Source organism: Haliaeetus leucocephalus, unplaced genomic scaffold (genome assembly GCF_000737465.1).
Source record: "Haliaeetus leucocephalus isolate CR32 unplaced genomic scaffold, Haliaeetus_leucocephalus-4.0 Scaffold287, whole genome shotgun sequence".
Classification (NCBI taxonomy): Eukaryota; Metazoa; Chordata; class Aves; order Accipitriformes; family Accipitridae; genus Haliaeetus; species Haliaeetus leucocephalus.
The window spans coordinates 136,511-153,397 of record NW_010972723.1 but is presented as its reverse complement, the minus strand read 5'-3'; the positions used below and the strand labels follow the sequence as shown (position 1 = coordinate 153,397).

General features: G+C 47.7%; 1 protein-coding gene across 1 annotated transcript; it reads left to right on the top strand.

Annotated features, from left to right (window-relative positions):
• Nucleotides 1-223: 223 nt before the first annotated feature.
• On the top strand, nucleotides 224-15,089 carry SSC5D (scavenger receptor cysteine rich family, 5 domains). The gene is made up of 11 exons (XM_010570086.1): nucleotides 224-260; nucleotides 2,226-2,549; nucleotides 4,030-4,353; nucleotides 5,559-5,882; nucleotides 7,084-7,407; nucleotides 7,877-8,200; nucleotides 8,646-8,969; nucleotides 10,966-11,289; nucleotides 12,104-12,427; nucleotides 14,439-14,762; nucleotides 15,079-15,089. Exons 1-11 carry the CDS (start codon nucleotides 224-226, stop codon nucleotides 15,087-15,089), a joined length of 2,964 nt encoding a protein of 987 aa, XP_010568388.1.
• Nucleotides 15,090-16,887: the final 1,798 nt, after the last annotated feature.

The window sequence follows — 16,887 nt, the reverse complement described above, 5'->3', positions numbered from 1 at the left end:
CATCTACCTCCCATCTTGGTCCTTACTGTCTTCTCTCCTGCTTCCCCAGCCAGCCACTGAGTCTGTCTCTCTAGAAGGACGATCTTCCTGCTCTACCCTGCCAACCAGGTCTTCAGAAGCTGGATTGTATAAAGTCTCTGCTGGTACCATGGGACCACTGGGAAATCTTCTCCCACCCAGGGTTACCCACAGTGGGAGCCTGGCTACCTTTGCTGGAACCAGGATGGAAACTGTGCTCTTCCTCTTGGCATGTCTTTGGGGTAAGTTTTCTCCTTTGCTCCTGGAGAACAGGGTTCTGGATATGGCCCCATAAATGGGACTCGTGATGGATTGACCCCTCTTGTATCCCCAGCCTTGGCAAGGAAATGGGTTTCGTGGCTGGAATAAGTGATTGAAGATCCAGAAAGCTTGAGTTTTAACCCCTGGCACTGGAAAAGGGCTTGACATTTCTGAGACAAAAGACTTCAGTAGAGCTGATAGTTTGGCTTCTGAAGGTCACCTAGAGATTTAGAGGCATTAACAATGCAAACATGCAGAGGCAAACCCTGGGAACAAACAAATGCAAGCATAAAGACAGAGCTTCCTTTGACTGATCTGTGTAATCCAGAATGTAGTCCTGTTTTTTTCCTCCACCCTAGAGTCACAGTCTGTGTTGGAGCCAGGACCTAAGAGTGAATAAGCGTAGCAGACCTCTGTTGCCTCCCTGTCAGAGTCAGTACTTAGTGCAGCTGCATTTGTGTCCTGCAAATCAGCATAATCCAATAACTTAAACTAAAAAAGTAGTAAAAGAATTGGATGAGGATTATCCTAAAACAGTGATGTTGGTTTTTAACAAAATCTGTTACAAGTTGAGGCTGTTTCAGGGGCTAGGATGAAGTAAAGGCTGTGCCAGATCTGCAAATGATGAAGGAGGATGATCTGGGAAGTTAAAGCTTGTTAGAAAAATATCCATGCTTTCCAGCAGCATAGAAGGGTGGACCTGGCAAGCCTTAGATGGCAGCCCTTGCTCTAAAGCTTCTGATATAAGCGTATAAAGGCCGTGGGGAGCAGCACCCAGGATGAAAGATGTAGACACAGTTTAAGCATCTGACAGGGCCCTTCTGAGTAAGGAGGGATCTTCGGCATCTTCTGCCAGGCTTAGATCCCAACAGTAGCCTGGATTTTCCTTATACCCATAACGGGAAAGAGGCCTTTCTCTACCTCAAGTCTTCCTCCCTTATGGATGGATGTTGATTGGAAATACCTTCTTTTCTGCATTGTATGGGAGTCCAGTTGTTTAGCATGGACAACACTGCAACTGTCAGCAGCTGGGAGGTGAATCCTACCCTACGGACTGTAGGTAGTTGCCTCAATGTAGGTGCCTACATTGGAGTTGCCCTAGTTTCTCAATCCTGGACTCCAACTACTGCTCTGGAGGCTGCAAGCCTACAAATGGCACTAGAAACCTTCATTTAGGTGAACAAACTACGCTCCACATGACGCCGGGTGAGCAAGCTCTGGATAGCAAAGTTCTGCCAAGCATCTTGGACAAGGATGTGGATACCCTAATTTGTCCCCAGAGAAGTGACCTGAAAGCTTCCTTCAATAACTTGCACAATACAGGGAGAGTGGCAGAACTCAGGAGGAATGGCCACAGTCTTGTGCATGGAGCAGGGAGCTGCACAATGAGGGTGGGGAGGGATGATCTCAGCCCCATGGTGCCACAGTAAGCTCAGGTTGTGTGGAGGGACCTCCACCATCTTCCTAAGGACCATAATCTGAGGTTTTCCTCTCGTCTTCCGTGCAGGGTAGAGTCTAGGGTCTCCGTGGTGTGGAGCTGTCACACACCATGTCGGGGGGCATGTTGGGACTGCTGTGTGGCTGGCAATGATTGGTTCTCATTCAAGGTTTTGAATATCTGGCGTGTGTCTGGCAGAGACATGTTAGTAGGAATCCCATGATCGGATCTGTTGTAGGTGACTAAGATCTTGCAGCTGCTTATAGAGATGCAGAGATGTGTTAGAGGTCCTAACACCATCTGTGCAAGAAATTTACACCACTAATTAGCCATCAAGCTTTTCTTATAATGTTCCTGCTGGAAAAAACAGTGGTGAGCATTTCAGCAATCCTTCTCCAGACAGACCCAAAATGGCATTATTCCTGCAAGAGCAAGATGTTACGTTCTCCACTATCAGTCAAAACCTGACTTATGCCCATTTTCCACCTTGGCTTCTTTTGGGATTCAGGTGTTGCCAACTCAGCTCCCATCAGACTTGCAAGTGGCCCCAGCCGCTGCGCGGGGCGGCTCGAGGTGCTTTGGGAACAGCAGTGGGGAACCGTGTGTGATGATAGATGGGATCTGTCCGATGCCATGGTCGTATGCAGGCAGTTGGACTGTGGGGAAGCACTGTCAGCCCCTGGCTCGGCTCACTTTGGTCAAGGAACTGGTCGTATCTGGCTGGATGACATGAACTGCACCGGTACAGAAGCTGACCTTACTGCCTGCAGGACCAGACCCTGGGGAGAGCATAACTGCAATCATGAAGAAGACGCAGGCGTTGTGTGCGCAGGTAACTCATGTTTCCACCCCTCCCCTTGTGACCCCAGGAGGCTGTGCTGTGTAGAGGCATGTTTTTTAGGCCTGTTTGCAGAATTTTATTTCTCCATCAGTGCTACCCTCAGGGGTCAGGATGGGGATGGCTGCTTCAGGCAGTGGCCTGTACCGTGCCAAGGACAACGTTATCCAGCTCAGTTAAACAGTGTGTGTGGGGGTGGTGGTGTTTGTGCTCATCCTGTTACTGGGGCAGAACAGACATCATTGTTTTTTTTCCCCAATCCACATTATTCTTGCCTCTTATGCCATCACCATGAATTTAGCAGGTAAGGAGACTGAAGAATCCCCACCGGGACGCACATGTTTTCCATAGACATATTTCATGGCTGAAGTATGCCAGGGAAATTGAGCATTTATGTGGCCTCTTTCCATTTGTATTTTGTGACAATACTCCCTCCCTGTGGATGTGTTTATTCTCCAGACTGGGACTGGGATGACAGATTCAATTGTTGGTCACTTCTCTGTGAGCCAGTCCTAACTTGGATGTCACAGCATGATGCTAATGAATGCTGAGCTCCAGGAATTGGTTGGGGAAGGCTTGAAGGTGTGCCCTACCCCTCTACATCATGGTTAACTGGGGAGTAAAGCTTAATCAAGCGGGCCATGAACCCCAGGAGGTAGAAACAGGATTGGGAGGTTGACAGGCTGTTCATTGCCCTCTTTCAGGTCAGTATTTCCCAAATGCTGCTCCACTCAGCACTGAACAACAAACCAAATTTCCAAACTGGAAATCCCCTTCTTGGACCTGGAATGGGATTCAGGGCCATATTAAGACCCAGACATGTGTATGTCTAAATGCAGGTGTCACCACTGGGGCTGGGTGTCCTCCTGTTGCAAGCAATGGAAACCTAGGGTGGAGTCAGCTTCCCACACAGAGTTGCCAAGTGCAATTAGAGATGCCCTGGGTCATCTCACAACCTAGCAGGTGAGATACAGGCCCTAAGGGAGACTCTAAAGGGGAATAGATACAGGCCCTAAGGGAGACTCTAAAGGGGAATACTTATGGCATCACAAATGCTGCTGGATGCTTATTTGGGCAATTGAATCACATGGCGATATTTGGCCAGCTGAGCAGCTCCAGAGATGTCATTGAGAAACTAGAATTTCAGGATCCATCTCACATGAAGACACCAACAGGTCTACAAGACATGTGGGTGCCTTGACCTGTAGCGAGTTCCCACCCCTGGAGTAACATCACAGTGGGAATTGCACAGTCCTATTTCATAAGGGATTCCCAATCTATGCTGTTTATCTCTCTAATTATGAACTCTGAAACCACAGAGGAAGATACAGAACTTGATCCTCATCAGCCTTTACCTTGAACAGTCCTGGGCAGTGCTAGTGGAGATCTTTCCTTCCCTTTGATCTCTAGGCAATCTTTCCATATGCAATCCCATATCATGTTCTTGTTGTTTTTTTTCCTTTTTTTAATGCAGAAAGTAAAAAACCAGTTAAGCTGCAATTAGTGAATGGTTCAAGTCGCTGTGCTGGGAGAGTGGAGGTGCTTTATGGCCAGCAATGGGGAACTGTCTGTGATGACAACTGGGATATAATTGATGCTGAAGTCGTATGCCAGCAGCTGGGCTGCGGGACCGCTCTATCTGCTCCTTCCTCAGCTTACTTTGGGCGAGGGCCTGACCCCATTTGGCTTGATGATGTGAACTGCAATGGTACCGAAGCTGCCCTCTCTGAATGCAGTGCAAAACCTTGGGGAAGCCATAACTGTGTGCATGGAGAAGATGCTGGTGTTGTGTGCTCAGGTAAATGCCACTCTGCGTGACACGAGTGGGTTTTGTGGGGTGTGGAGAGATGCTGGAGGTGCTGTAGGAGGCCCTGTTCCCTTCGGAGCAGCGCTGACCCCAACACTCAAGAGAACTGTAAGATAAAAAGGGATTCATACTGTTAAGCCCTAAAGTGGTCTTGCCTCTTCTTAATTAAAATCCACCACCACAGTAGCCACTGGTAAAAGACAGCGGTGCTGCAGGAGTTATTTGTAGGGCTCCCCACGCACATGGCCAGTGGATGCCTTGGTAGAGCATCCTCTCTCACCGCAGAGATCAGTGGCTTTGGCAGCCCCACCATCCCACCCTCATGCCAGTAGACTTAGTTCCTTCTGAAGTTCCCCAAAAACTCTTGCAATAAGTGAGGTTCTTCCCATGGCCCACATTGTCTACAGTGTATTAGTATCAGTTCCTCCCATGCAACCAGAGCCCCGAGGTTACACCTCCAAGTCTCCCTTCATGATTCCCAGAGCCACCTACTCCTTCCCAGTTCACCAGCTGTCTGGTCAAGCAAGAGGCAGCATATACCACAGCTGCTTTACCATTAGGCCTTTGCTGGTGGGCCAGTTATTATGAATACGCTGATTGCTTGGACAACATTGGAAGAAGAGTTGGTTCCCATCTGCCTTTCCTGTAATGAGGTACTAATTAGTGTCTTTCTTCTGTAGCCACATACAGACTTTTGCAAAGTTTGTAGGGTCTTCATATATTGTGAAATCCACATTTTGTTCATTGACTTGTGAATAAAAACAGCATTAACATGAGGTTGAAGAGAGAGCAGGAGAGTGATTATGGCACCTCTAGGTATCTAGCAATTTCTGGGGCCTGTTAAGGTTCACAAGACATCTATAAGGGGCTGGCAGCAAGACACACAGCAGACCTGAAACCCCTTGCAATGGCACACAGAGGCTAGAGCACCTTAAAAGCACTGGACATCCACATTTAAGCAAGAGTGGGGCTTGCCCTCTTCAATCCCAAGTATATTTAAGCTTGTAAAATCCATTGGTGAACATCGAATGCTGTGATGGTGGAGCAAGTGTTTGTGTTGCCTCTTTTTGCAATGTTTTCCCATGCAAAACTGTGAGAGATGCTATGTTCATTGCCAGGTGGAGGACAGACACAACAGACTCGGCACCAGCTACTTTCCTGATTTTTTTTTTTTTTTTCCTTTTTTTTCCCTGTAGGCTTTGCAGAACCCGCCCCACTTCGATTGGTGAATGGCTTGACCCACTGCTCTGGGAGAGTCGAGGTGTTTTATGGCCAGCGCTGGGGAACTGTGTGTGACGATGGCTGGGACTTGGTCGAGGCAGAAGTGGTGTGCAAGCAGCTGGGCTGTGGGGAGGCCTTGTTGGCTCCCCATGGGGCTTACTTTGGGCAAGGATCTGGTCCCATTTGGCTGGATGATGTCAGCTGCACAGGGACAGAAGCTGCTCTCTCCCAGTGCAGAAACCTTTCTTGGGGAAGCCATAACTGTGGCCATGGAGAAGATGCTGGTGTGGTTTGTACAGGTACCCATCACTCATGGCATGTCATGGGGGAAGCTGTTAGTGGGTGACGCTTTCCAACAGATCCTGAGGCCCAGGTCCTTCAGGACAAATAGGTCTTCCAAAGAAAGTGACACGAAGTGCTTCAAAAGTGCTTCGGAAAAAAAGTCTAAACCTGTAGACAATTCTGACCTCTCTTTCCTCATGGAAGCCTTTTTCATGAATTGCTTCTGGAGGCCAGTTTCCTATAGCAGACAGAAGAAACACTCATTTTGGGGTGTTTTCTCAGCTCAGCTACTCTTCAACTCAATAATTTTGCACTTCTTTCTCATAGTGCAACAGAGAAGAGCACGTGGAGTAGGAGGGATCTTCTTGCTGGTTAAGTCAACTACTGCCCAGGCCATCCATGGCTGGCAGCTCAGGGTCTCTACCATCATTCTTTCTCTTGTTCCTCTTCCTTCACACAGATTCACAAAAATACATCTGTGAGGGATGCCTGTAGGTCTTCCAGTCCACTGCTCTGGCCAGCCAGTCCTGAGCAGTTCCCATCAGCAGTTGCATAGTCTGGGGAGGAGGGATTCATATCTCAGACCTTAGATGTGAAAAATGCAGATGATAAATCTAACAATGTGGGTTAACCTCACACCTGTGAAGAAAACAGGCACCTCCAGTGAGATTTGTCTGGCCTGTCTCATAGTCCCCAGCACGAGATACCTGATGTTCACCAACACCAGAGCTAGAAAATTTCAGCATCTGATATTAGCAGTCCTCAATGAACTCTTTCTGCTTTACCAGAATTCTGATTCCAGATGCTAAGAGTCCTTAACACAGCCTAGACCATAAGGCAACCTGGTGCTCCTGGACCAGTGTTAGTCCACAGGTCCCTGTCCCTTCCCAACTCAACTAGCCAGCCCAGTGATACTCCCTCTAGCCTCATCCACCACAATAACAGGCTGCAGGCATAACTGTCATCTTCTGATGACAGTTCAAACAGAGCTGGCTGATTTTAGTAGGTGCTCGTCAACAAGAGATGTCCATGGAGACCACCACTCTAAGGGACTGAAATTGCTGCAAGGGTCTACTGAGCTGATATGAAAAAATAAGCAATGTCTGTCTATGCCAGACTGATGCAACCCAGAAGTGAGCAGCACAGTGCAGTGCTCTACCCTGTCAGCACAGACCAAAATACAACAGAGAATTGAGGTCTTCATTTTTCTCAACACAGGGTTTGCTAAGCTGCTTCCAGTCCGGCTGGTGAACGGTTCAAGCCACTGCTCTGGTAGAGTCGAGGTGTTTCATAAGCAGCAGTGGGGAACCGTCTGTGATGACAGCTGGGATTTGACAGATGCTCAAGTGGTGTGCAGGCAGCTGGGCTGTGGGACAGCCATCTCAGCCCCTGGCTCTGCTCGGTTTGGACAAGGAACCGGCCAAATTTGGCTGGATGATGTGAACTGCGCTGGGGCTGAAACCATCCTCCATGAGTGCCGGGCCAAGCCTTGGGGAGACCACAACTGTAACCACGGAGAGGATGCTGGTGTGGAATGCTCAGGTACCACTAATGCATGTCATGAAATGTGGGGTATGAGGGATGGCCTGTATTTGTAGGAAGAGTGCCAACGGCCCTGGACATCTCATGGGGACTAGGGTGCTGCCAACTTTGTTAGCCAGTCCTGATGGCCAGGCTTGTAGAGGCTCACAAGTGAGGACTCAGCACTCTCAAATGCACTGTTTCCACCAGTGCTCCGTTCGCTCTTCCCTATTTCAGTGCTCTGCTGTTAGGGAAGTAACCTGGGTACTCATTTATGATCACTCTGCAGGTGATTGATTTATTGCAAAAGCTCCAGTCAAGGAATGTGGGATCAAGCTGTGAGGCCATAGACATCTAGTGCCAGTTTAGAGATCATGGACCCAAGCCCTGTTGGCTTCCAGAGCCCTGAAAGGAGGAATTTTTGCCCTCTGCACAGAGCTCTGAAGCATGCAAGGCTCCACAAATACTTTGCAATTGTGTTTTGGTCCAGGTGTTACTGAACCAGCTCCCATCCGGCTCGTGAATGGTCCGACTCATTGCGCTGGGAGAGTCGAGGTGTTTCATGAGCAGCAGTGGGGAACCGTCTGTGATGACGACTGGGATAGAGCTGAAGCCAGCGTTGTGTGCAGGCAGCTGGGCTGTGGGGCAGCGCTGTCAGCCCCGGGTTCAGCTCATTTTGGGCAAGGGTCTGACCCCATCTGGCTGGACAATGTGAATTGTGCAGGGAATGAAGCTGCCCTCTCCGAGTGTAAGACCGAGACTTGGGGGTCCCATAACTGCAAGCATGGAGAAGATGCCGGTGTTGTGTGCTCAGGTAACCACTGTCTGTGTCCGTCTGCATGACAGGGAAGGTTTTCTATTACCAAGAGGGGTATTTATGTACCACCCTATTTATGTACCACCACGCTATCTTGAAGTGCCCTGAGTCTGGGTCGTGAGGTCTCTTTCATCATAGTGGAGGTCTCTTAAAAATTCCTCTGTTTTTTGTTTTTCTTTTTGGCGTGTGTGTAGCTGTTCTTGTAAACAGAAGCTGCATGCTTTCCTTGACTTGGATTTCTTACTTATATACTGCAGAATATGGTACGCAGTCTGTTGTCCACTTAGCTCTGAATACAAGAACTGGAGAAGATATCCCAACATTAGGAAATTGGATAAATGCATCATGGATGTCTTTAGGCTCACATAGATTTTATCTTATTTTTAATCAGGCAAATGGCAACTTAATGTATATCTATCCCTGCCTTTGTTTTTTTCTTCAGATATACCAAGAATAGCTCCACTGAGGTTAGTGAATGGACCAAATCGTTGCAGTGGGAGAGTTGAAGTTTTTTATGGCCAGCAGTGGGGAACGGTATGTGATGACTACTGGGATATAAGCAATGCTGAAGTTGTTTGCCGACAGCTGGGCTGTGGGAGAGCACTATCCATTGCAGCCTCTGCTCATTTTGGAGAAGGATCTGGCCCTATCTGGCTGGATGATGTGAACTGCACAGGGAGTGAAAATGCCCTCTCCAAATGTGAAACCACTCTATGGGGAGTCCATAACTGTAGGCATGGAGAAGATGCTGGTGTTGTGTGCTTGGGTAAGTCTCACCTGTGTCACCACTTGCTTGACTTCTGTGGTATGTGGAGGGATGTTTGAAATGCCATAGGGTACCCTCTTCCTGTCTTGTGACTCTAAAACTATAGTACTGTGCAGAGATAGTGCTTCAAACAGGGATGTGGGTGAATCCACCTGTGTACCCCTCTCCTTCCCACTCAAAAGCTAATCATAACATTGTGGTGCTGCAGTCGAGCCTGCCACTGGCTGTGCAGAAGAATTTAAATTTGGGACTCTTTCCCACATGAGTTACCAGTAAACCTGGTGGCATTGCAGGACTGGTGTGATTTGCCCCGTTAGAGAGGGTGTAGGGTCACTTGGACTTTTCTACTGCTGCCAGTGACAACCTCAATGAACATAGCCCATTTGAAAAATCAAGATATGCTCCTCATTTTTCTCTCTCTTTCCTCTTCCAGATAAGAATATTAAAAATTTTTGCAGAAATCCACTTACTCTACCTCTCCTCCTCCCTCACTTGGTAGAACCACTTTCATGAGACCTTTTTTCACCAATGTTTTTCTAGCGTTTTCTCTGAAACCTCCACGGTTGAGACAAATTTCCTCGAAGTGTTGCAGCACTGCATTTTGTTGCCACTAGAAGGAAACCTTGAACTCATCGTCATTACCTGGAATTTATTCTACAGCCTCTTGCCTTTTTGCAGGGCATAACTACCATTTATTCTTTGCATCTGCCTTTTGTTGAGACTGTTACATCCCTTTTCTGTTTCCTCAGCCTCCTCCCAGTTCCTTCCTGGAAAGGAAGGAACTTTTTTAAGCTTCTCCTCATTCCTGTCATTCTTCTCTGGTTTCTCCTTAACTGTTGGGCATATTTCTTTTAGTCTGTTATGCCAGCTGAGGCTTTGCCAGTGCTGAGTAGCTCTGAAGGCTTGGTTTGTATAACTCGTAGCACTCCCATTTATACGTGTCTTTCTCAGAACAGCCTGATATGGTGGAGTGTCACTCTCACTCCTTTATATCCCTTAAATCCCTCTGAGAAGACTGGTTGCTTAATTCATTCTTCTTCATCCTCTATACGATCATTTTACCTTCCAGAAGTGGTGAACTTTTGCCTTGCCCTTGCAGGAGACAAACTGTTTTCATCTGGTTGCTTGCCCACATCTTGAAAACAACCTGTGGATTCACTGACGAAACGCAGGTGCCTGTCTCCTAATTAAACATCCTGATGTCCCTTTGTAGCCAGTGAGGACTGAGTCAGTGCCGTCAATGGCAGGATTTGGCCCATCCTGATGCAGATGTCCAAAGCAGATTAAAGAAATTGCAACCCAACAGTGCTCCTTTCCTTCCATTCACTATAAAGGGTACTGAGGGTCCTCAGCAGAGTTGTAAAAGTGAGGTTCAGCTGCCTAAACATAGGTGCCTAGTGTCATCTGTGATGTCCCACTATATCCCACCCAGTATCTAATTGCAGGTCCAGAAGGGCACCAATCTCCCTTGAGTCCTACATCAAGTCTGCCAATCCCATTGGGATGTCTGGGATTCCCTGGGCATCTCAGATGGCACCAGGTACCAGCGCTCAGGGAAGCCAGTCAGACCCTGGAACTTTATGCTTAAGGGCTCCAAGTCTAGCTGAGGTGAATCATACCCCAGTTTTCTTGCTGTGTTCTCTAAAGAGGTCTTTCTTGCTAATTCCTTTGCCTTAGTCCGTGGGGTTTCTTGCACTTGCTGTCTGGGCGCAGGTGTCTTTCTAATCAAAGACAGAGGGGGAAAGAAGGCTTTAAGGACTTCAGATTTTGGGGGTGAGATCCTTCAATACATCTCCTTTCTTCAGTTTTGGACAGCATCTTTCCTTGACTTTTGGGGCAAGAAGAGGGAAAACAATGACACTGAACTTTCTTCCTCCGTGCTGCTTGTCCCTGTAGGTCATACTAAGCCAATGGGTACACACTGTGTTGGCTGATGTGGCTAGCAGGAACCTGTTTGCCAGAATAAAACTTACCTGGTCTTACCTTTTTGGTTCAGGTGTTCCAGAACCAGCCCCGATCCGACTAGTGAACGGTTCAAATATCTGCTCTGGTAGAGTCGAGGTGTTTCATGAGCAGCAGTGGGGAACCGTCTGTGATGACAGCTGGGATTTGACAGATGCTCAAGTGGTGTGCAGGCAGCTGGGCTGTGGGACAGCCGTCTCAGCCCCTGGGTCTGCTCGGTTTGGACCAGGAACCAAGCGAATTTGGCTGGATGATGTGAACTGTGCAGGGGCTGAAAATGCCCTCTCTGATTGCCAGGCAAGATCTTGGGGAGACCACAACTGTAACCACGGAGAGGATGCTGGTGTGGTCTGCTCAGGTACTGTTATGCCATGCATGGGGACTATGTTTCAGAAAGAGGTGCCTGTGGCCCTGGGGGACATGTTTTTCCATGATATTGCTTTTAGATGAGATACAGAAGGAGTGAATCCAATCCTGTTTTAGATTTCTTAGGGGATCCAAGACACCTGTACAGTGCTTGGGAATACAAGAGAGGACCCGGTGCTCCTCTGGAGCATCAGCTGCAAACCAGGCAGAATAAACTGGCTCCCCAAATGGGCATGTGTATTTAGTAGCTAAAATCCCACCTGCAGTATGGGCTAAGTGGGGAGAAGGCAGGCCCAGGTGCTGTGGGGTGTCATCAGTGGGCGATGTGTGGGAGGATTGTGTTGAGTAATGAGGTAAAGGGCACTTTCCACTCCAAATCACAGTGACACAGCATTGTGACGGAGAGACCTGTGCCACAGTTCCTGGGGAATATTCCTGGGAAGGTGATTTGGGGAGGAAAAACAAGGGGGACAGGCTGCCCTGGCCATCCTTGACCTCTGGAGAAAATAGGAGTGCTGTGTAGCCAGTGATGGCACTGGTGGAATCTACAGCTTACCCTGGGGCCCGGAGCCAAGAGTTCAGCTCCTTGAAGCTCTTGCCAGCAGTAATCTGCCGCAGGTACAAAATGGGCTGTGAGACAGTGCCACCTCATCAAGGTAGCAAAGCTGACATGCTCTGGTGATCAACATCCACGTCCACAGGTTTTTTTGGCACAAGACACCTGTAAGGAGGGGTTTTTGCCCTCTGCACAGAGCTCTGAAGCATGCAAGGCTCCACAAATACTTTGCAATTATGTTTTGGTCCAGGTATTACAGAACCAGCTCCCATCCGGCTCGTGAATGGTCCGAATCGTTGTGCTGGGAGAGTCGAGGTGTTTCATGAGCAGCAGTGGGGAACCATCTGTGATGACGACTGGGATAGAGCTGAAGCCAGCGTTGTGTGCAGGCAGCTGGGCTGTGGGGCAGCGCTGTCAGCCCCGGGTTCAGCTCATTTTGGGCAAGGGTCTGACCCCATCTGGCTGGACAATGTGAATTGTGCAGGGAATGAAGCTGCCCTCTCCGAGTGTAAGACCGAGACTTGGGGGTCCCATAACTGCAAGCATGGAGAAGATGCCGGTGTTGTGTGCTCAGGTAACCACCATCTGTGTCTCAGTCTTGATGGAGTTGGGGAAGTGTGCTGGGGAAATGTCTTCATCCTCAACAGAAGGTCTTCTCTGAGCTCATGATGCTCCTAGTGTGTGCTATTAATCACCATGGTGTATAAATGCATAGCTGTGTAATTTATACAACACTCATGGCCCTGGCCACGGTCAGTGGTCCCCATTGATTCAGAATTAGGGAGTTACCATCAGCAAGCCCCAGGCTCATAGCTATATCAAGGTTTGTATTCCATACCTCAGCTCCTAAAGGCTCCAAGACTTTTCCAGGGCTGGACAGGTCCCAGAAATATCACATTCCTGCTGAGGTACAGGCTTGTGGTGTCGTATAGTCACCACTAAGTCTACACTTTTACATGAAGATCACAGCTAAAACTAAGCAGTGTTGTCAGCAAGTCTTGGTATCTGGCTGATTGGGAAATTTACTTCATGCCATCAGGTAAAGCAATAAAACGTCCCATTTCAGGATTCATAGAGAAGTTTAGAAACCTGAAACCACTGAATATGTCTTTGCAGCACTTGTATCTAAGTGTCTTTTCAGTTTTCTCTCCAGTGTCTCTTGCAATCTGCAGTCCTGAAGAAACCTCTTGCTTTGTTAAAGCAATTGGGAGGCTCATAGGATAGTTCAGGTTAAAGGGACTACGGGAGTTCTCTACACCAATGTCCTGCTCAAAGCAAGGTCAGCTATGATGTCAGACCAGCAGACCTTTATCCAGGCTCAAAAACCTAGTCTGACAATCTTTCAGGGCAATCCTAAACAATTCCAATATTTTCTTTAAAATCAGGCATCCTGTTTTCTCAACTTTTAGCTCTTCTTTTCTACATTTCTGGGATGTCTGAGTGAGAAGCTAGCAGAGCTTTCCTGGAGTCCCTCCTTCCTTCTATGAAAAGCTTTGGGAAACTTCAGGAGAACTCAGTGCTCTTTCAAGCGGCATCATCTCCCCTACCATGAACATAGCAAAGTACATGCCTGCAGCTGAGCTGGTTGAAATGCTGTCACCCAGTGCTGGGTTCTCAGCTATGGACAGGACAGACCCTTGTTAAACACCTGATTTTAACCTCCTCTTTTGACTAACTTGATTTGGCACACTGCTTCAGTGCAGGAAAGGGTTGGCTGATGCTTTTTAAGAGCATTTATTGTCCAATTCAGCTGGCTTTACCAGCCATGAGAGTTTTCGAGGAAGATTAAGTGTCTGTTAATATACATTACCATAATCTGCTTTCTCCTAGCCAATTATTCAGAACACATACGGTGAATATTGCAGTAACTGGAGTAAAAGGTGTAAGACCAAAAGAAAGTTTCAGGAATATGGGCACTGGACAGTCTGTTCCCTGATGGACATTATGAAGCTTCACTTATGTGACCCAGTTTATCTGAGCATGTGTCATGTTCCTGGACATAGGTACCTAATGCTATATAAGACACCTAACAGTATGCAGACATCTATGTGGGGCTGGCTGATGTGATCCTGGAGCTGAGACACACACCCTTCCAACATGACAGCTGGAGGATGGCAAGGATGCCCCAGCGCACCTCAAATGGGAAAAGACACCTAATTGGAGGCTCTTGAATTGCTCCCATTGCACGGGTTTTGCCTGTAGATTACATTACTTTTTTACTTCAGAGCTCAGCCTAGCAGATTGCTATTTATTCAGAGCAGGCACAGCGTCCCGTGTCACCGTAGCATTGGCAGTGATTCAAACAAACCATCTGAGACCTGCCTGCTTGGAAGGGATGCATTAGCATGTCTTACTGGCTGGGAGACTGAAATACCACTCCCAGACGTAACTGGGACATTTCTGCCAGTCTGCAGGCAGTGCAGAGCCACATAGACTTTGGGGTAACCCTGAATGGACACCTGAAGTGTCCTCTTTAGCCATCTGTTCTTCATCCGTGGGACAGCCTGGTTAGCACTCGTCCCCTACAATGTGTCAGGTGCAGTGTATTTATGTGCATTTATCCTTTTTGGTTGCTTTTTGTGCAGGTACTCCAGAAGTGCCTCCGGTCCGTCTGGTGAATGGCCCCACTCGTTGTGCCGGGAGAGTTGAGGTGCTTCATAGCCAGCAGTGGGGGACGATCTGTGATGACAGCTGGGACTTGAGCGATGCTGCAGTGGTGTGCCAGCAGCTGGGCTGTGGGAAGGCCATGTCCGCCCCAGGTTCAGCTTATTTTGGGCAAGGTTTTGGCCGTATCTGGCTGGATGATGTGAAATGCTCTGGTAAAGAATCAGCCCTCTCTGAGTGTACAGCGAGGCCTTGGGGAGTCCATAATTGTAATCATGGAGAAGATGCGGGCATCGTATGCTCAGGTAACCTTCATCCATGTCTTGTCCTACTAGGCATTAGTCGATACTAAGCTTCTAGGCTGGATGTTGGGGCTGGTGGCTCTTTGTCCCTTCCCAGTCTAAACTTCTTGTCTTAGACAAGTACCACGGGGTGATGTTGGAGGTGTGGACTTGGAGCTTGCTGTTTTGAGGGATGATTCCCATCCCTCCATGTGACGTTTTTCCTATTTGCATTTTTTAAATATCACTAAATACTATATCCACACTAGTAAATTTCAGTGGCTTGTTAGGCTAAAGCAAGCTGCTTTTACAGATCTGGATTGCTTACATTTTCTTCCAGGTGGGATCTAAACCTCACAGATTGTTCCAGAGTGGAGAAGAGAGATGATATTGCCAGCCAACACGAGTATGGCATTCATTTAATCCAAACAAAAGTGATGTCTGAAGTCCAAAGAGCACGCAGTACAGAAGCAAACAACTGACACTCTGTTCTATCACACTCAAATGCAAGCACCAAACTGATGTGCCCAAATCAGGGGCATCTTTGCCCTGGGAACCTATTCAGTTAATGAAGAGAGAGAGGCAACTGCATGGGGCAAGACAGCCCAGCTACCCTCTGAATCACCTCAGATGCCTCTCACTCCCCTGGCTATAGAAGGAACTTTGGGTCATGTTGTGACTAATTTGGGTACCTCTGTGCTTGCTTGGACATGGTCCCACTGGCCACAATTCCTGTCACAAGACAAATTTCCAGGCATCTTCTCTCAGGGGTGGAGGGAATATTTGCAGAACATTGTTGGGCACTTGAAGTCAACTTGAATCCTTGCACCGTCTCACATTAGCATCCCTTCCCTGCCCAATAGGTCATACAGTTCCCATGCCAATTCATCCTCTTCTGCTGATATTGCCTCTAATCCACAAAAGTTGTCTTGTGCTGATGGTAGGGATAGAGTATATAAACATTTGGCTCTTGCTGCATGGGCTTGGACACCCAGCACCCTTCCCCCAGAAGTGTTTGCGTACTGCAGTGAAGTCCTCACATAGCTTGCCCTCTCGTAAGTAGGACAGACTGAAACTCGTGGCCCTCTGAGACATTCCCTCCAAGCTTTAAAGCATTTCTGTGTCTCTTCTCACCTTCTGTTTAAAAAAAAAAAAAGACCAAAAAAAAAAAAACCTTTAAATGAACTTCCTGTTCCTGTGAGTCTGTGTGATGCTCTGTGTTGTGGTCAGATCACCACCAGCTTCACCTCATTTCTGCCCTCCCCAGAGCCACACTAAACTAGGGCACCTCCCAAAAGCATGATGATATGAACTGCTTTAGACCCGCTTTGGAATGAGGTGAACTGGTCTGGGGGAGGTGGATGAGAGGACACAGTCATCTGTCCTTCCCATAAAACTAGCTTGAGTTGGCCAGCTAACTTGGAGACACCCGATGTCAATATTGAGCTGAAGACCTTTGCTCTTTGCTTCATTGAGATTAAAGTGTTTATGTTGTGCTGACAGGCACAAAGCACCTTGCTTTTTGGAAAGCAACAAATCACAAAAAAATTCTGTGTTGAAGGCTAGGTCTTGCTTGGACATCCCTGAAAGGGGAAATTACCCACTTGTTAAGTGCCGGCTTTGGTCCGTGGGAAAAGTGAAGGAGGAAATGGGGTGAATTGTTCCCTATGGGGGGCAGTCCCCCCCCGATGAGGGACAGAGAAACCTTCAGAGATAAGCTTGTGTTGTGCAATGTTCAGTACCCTTCCCAAGGCTCCTATGGCTGCCCTTGTTACTGATCTGAATGTTAGTGGAGGCAAATGTTTCTCTGCAGACCTGAGAAATGGTATACTGTCATACCATTGGTATAAATATTCATTGTATTCATTTATCACATAAATATACATCATGTTGGACCAACTGCACCCTTCCAGATAATGTGCTTAGGCAGCAGAGATCCACAAGCAATTTATGAGACAGCCAGTTCAGTTTTAGGGGAACTTTATTGTCACTTTATGATATTTACTTTTCAGTGGGAATAATGTGTTGAGCTGGGTTTTCCATCAGTGCAGTTATTACTGAGTTTATAGATCCTTCAAAGAATGAGAGAGAATGGTTTTGCCAAACCCTGGATCCTGTTGTGGCACACAGATGGTTCTGCAACATCCCT